The sequence below is a fragment of the Leptosomus discolor genome, chromosome 1, assembly GCF_034619465.1.
Source record: "Leptosomus discolor isolate bLepDis1 chromosome 1, bLepDis1.hap2, whole genome shotgun sequence".
Taxonomy (NCBI): Eukaryota; Metazoa; Chordata; class Aves; order Leptosomiformes; family Leptosomidae; genus Leptosomus; species Leptosomus discolor.
The window spans coordinates 31225136-31227779 of record NC_141391.1 but is presented as its reverse complement, the minus strand read 5'-3'; the positions used below and the strand labels follow the sequence as shown (position 1 = coordinate 31227779).

Genomic DNA, 2644 nt, shown 5'->3' with positions numbered 1-2644 from the left:
GCCCCGCCGCGCCGCACCCCGCCCGTCCTTCTCTACCCGGCGGAGGCGACCCCGCTGCTTCCCCCCCGCGGCTCCGCAGGAAGGCCGGGCCGGGCCCGGCCCCGCAAGCCTCGCCCCCCCATGACGTCACCACCATCCGCGGCGTCACTCCCCTCCCCACGGCCAACGGCCTCCTTTACCAGGCCGCGGCCTGCCGGAGGGACCGCCCCCGCGCTCCGGCCCTCAAGCGCGCACGGCTGTCATGGGCGAGGCGGCGCAGCCCCCGCGGCCCGGGATCGGCGTGGGGGTGGTGGTCACCAGCCCCGCGCACCCCAACTGCGTCCTCCTGGGCAAGAGGCGAGGCCCGGTGGGAGCCGGCACCTACCAGCTCCCCGGAGGCCACCTGGAGTTCGGGTAGGAGCCCCGAGCTACCCCCCCGCGGCGCAGAGAGCCGGCTGCCCGGCCCGGGCCGGCCCTCGCCCCCCTCCCCTCCCCTCCCTCCCCTAAGGCGGCCGTGCCTTCCCCCGCCCGCAGGGAGACCCTGGCGGAGTGCGCCGCGCGGGAGACGCTGGAGGAGGCGGCGCTGCGGCTGCACAACGTGCGCTTCGCCTCCGCCGTCAACTCGGTGTGCGCCGCCGCGCGCTACCACTACGTCACCGTCCTCATGAAGGGCGAGGCGGAGCCGGGGGCGGAGCCGCGCAACCGCGAGCCCGAGAAGAATGAGGGTGAGGGGCGTGCGCGGCGTCCGTCCCCCCCCCCCACCGGGGGACACACATGCACACAGCACACAACGCGGGGTGTGTGTGTCCCCCCCACACACCGGATGGGACACACGCACACAGCACACAACGCGGGGTGTCCCCCCCCGGGGGGGCTGGGGAGGCGGACACGACGCGGGGTGTCCCCCCCGGGGGGCTGCGGGGGGCGCACTGAGGGTCGCTCGGCCGGGAGAGCCGCGGGCGCGGCTGTTGGTTTACCTGGCTGCATGAAAACAGACGTTTAATTCACTTTGTACTTCCCGTTATCGCCACGCACGGTGACGCAACGAGCTCGGCGAGCGGCTGCCGGTGCATTTCTTCTGCTGATCTGGGACAACGCTCACTTCCGGTGGGGTCAAGACTTAACGGGAGGAATAAATTTAAAAGAACGGCGTATGCACCAGAGCGCGTGGATTCACGCTGGTGGTTTCTGCACGGTCCCTCCGGGCTTGCGGAGACAGAATCGTTACGGTGATTTTACACTCTGGCTTTTTCTTTCTTTTTTCCCCCCTGCAGGCTGGGAATGGGTTAAATGGGATGAATTTCCTCCAGCAGATCAACTGTTCTGGGCCCTGCGCTGTTTAAGAGAGCAAGGCTACAACCCCTTCACAGAAGAGCTGGATCATCTGAAGGGGTACACGGGAAGTCACCAGCTGTAGAGAGCAAGTCGTGCAACATGTAACCAACTACCGGGCAGAGCAGCTTTTTTGGTGTAAAAGAGGCTCACTTTGCCCACGTGAAAATATTACCCTTCCTAAAGCCAAAAAGATGCCAAAAGTTTCGGTGCTTTTACCATGTTTCACAACGGCTGTCGCTCATTTCTAGCTCTGGTGGTTAACGGTTAATGTTTTCTTTTGTACAAAACTCAGCGTTTTATCTGGTTAATCTTTATGTAGGTGAACAGCCCCTGGGAGGTCAGAACTGGTCAGAGGTTACTCACTTGGGAACAGTTGCATCCTCAGGCCCAAGAGAAACTTGGTTTGTTTAAACCCCTGTCCTGCTTTCTCTGTGAAGCTGCTTCGTGTGTCATGCTGCTTTCCTGTAACTAAATCCTGGACCAGTCTTTAAACTTAGCCTTGTCTCAGAGCTTCAGTTCAGACACTGTCACGGAGAAGTCACGTTTTGCAAAGAACACCTCATTCTCCTGCAGACAGTAGCACGTGCTTGAAAATCGGGGCATTAAAAACACGAGAGGGTTGCAGGGGCTTTTTGCAGGGAATGAAAATCCCCTGCCCCCTCCGTGCCACCCCCTTTCAGTACAGAGATCTGTTTGCAGCCTCGGTCGCGCTAGAATTTCTCTGCAGAAGTGTTTCGGATCTCTGCAGTTGATCTTCGTTCCTGATCCCGTTGCTGAACTCTTTAGCGGAGAGGTGTCTACGCTGTTGTGCTAGGCTGACACAAACAAGGTTGTCCAAACTGACCGCATTTATAGGTGTCGCTCCGCAGCAGGCAGTCACACTTGGGGGTTAGAGAGTGTTGTCGGTATGAAACAGCACAGGTGGGTGTAATTCTGTCCGGTTACTGGGATTGGGTACAACGGTTAATTTTCAGTTTGACATGACTAAATGCCTGAATTGGTAGTGAAGGAAATCACAGTACACAAAGATACACACAAAACCAGTGAGTTCCTATTTTTCTAGAAATCTGTAACCAAATTTGATTATTGTCCACCTGCAGTCATCAGGACATCAGCAATTAATTTCAGGATATGACTTCTTTAAAATCACTAACTGGCCCTTTTTGGTTTTTTTTCCTCTTCAGGGTTCTTTTAAAACACAGGTTTTGCCTGTTTCCTTTGGACGTACCCATTGTACACAATGTTCTGAGATGTTTTTAATTTATTTGAAATTAAACATAAGCAAATACTGAAAGATTAAAATTGTCTGGAATTATGCATTGACTCGTCA

At 57.1% G+C, this 2644-nt stretch overlaps 1 protein-coding gene across 1 annotated transcript; it reads left to right on the top strand.

Annotated features, from left to right (window-relative positions):
* The first annotated feature begins 241 nt into the window (after nucleotides 1–241).
* Nucleotides 242–1810, top strand: NUDT15 (nudix hydrolase 15). Its single transcript, XM_086476540.1, has 3 exons — nucleotides 242–393; nucleotides 514–704; nucleotides 1254–1810. The coding sequence occupies exons 1-3, from the start codon at nucleotides 242–244 to the stop codon at nucleotides 1394–1396; spliced, it is 486 nt and encodes a 161-aa protein (XP_086332666.1). The 3' UTR covers nucleotides 1397–1810.
* The last annotated feature ends 834 nt before the right edge of the window (nucleotides 1811–2644 follow it).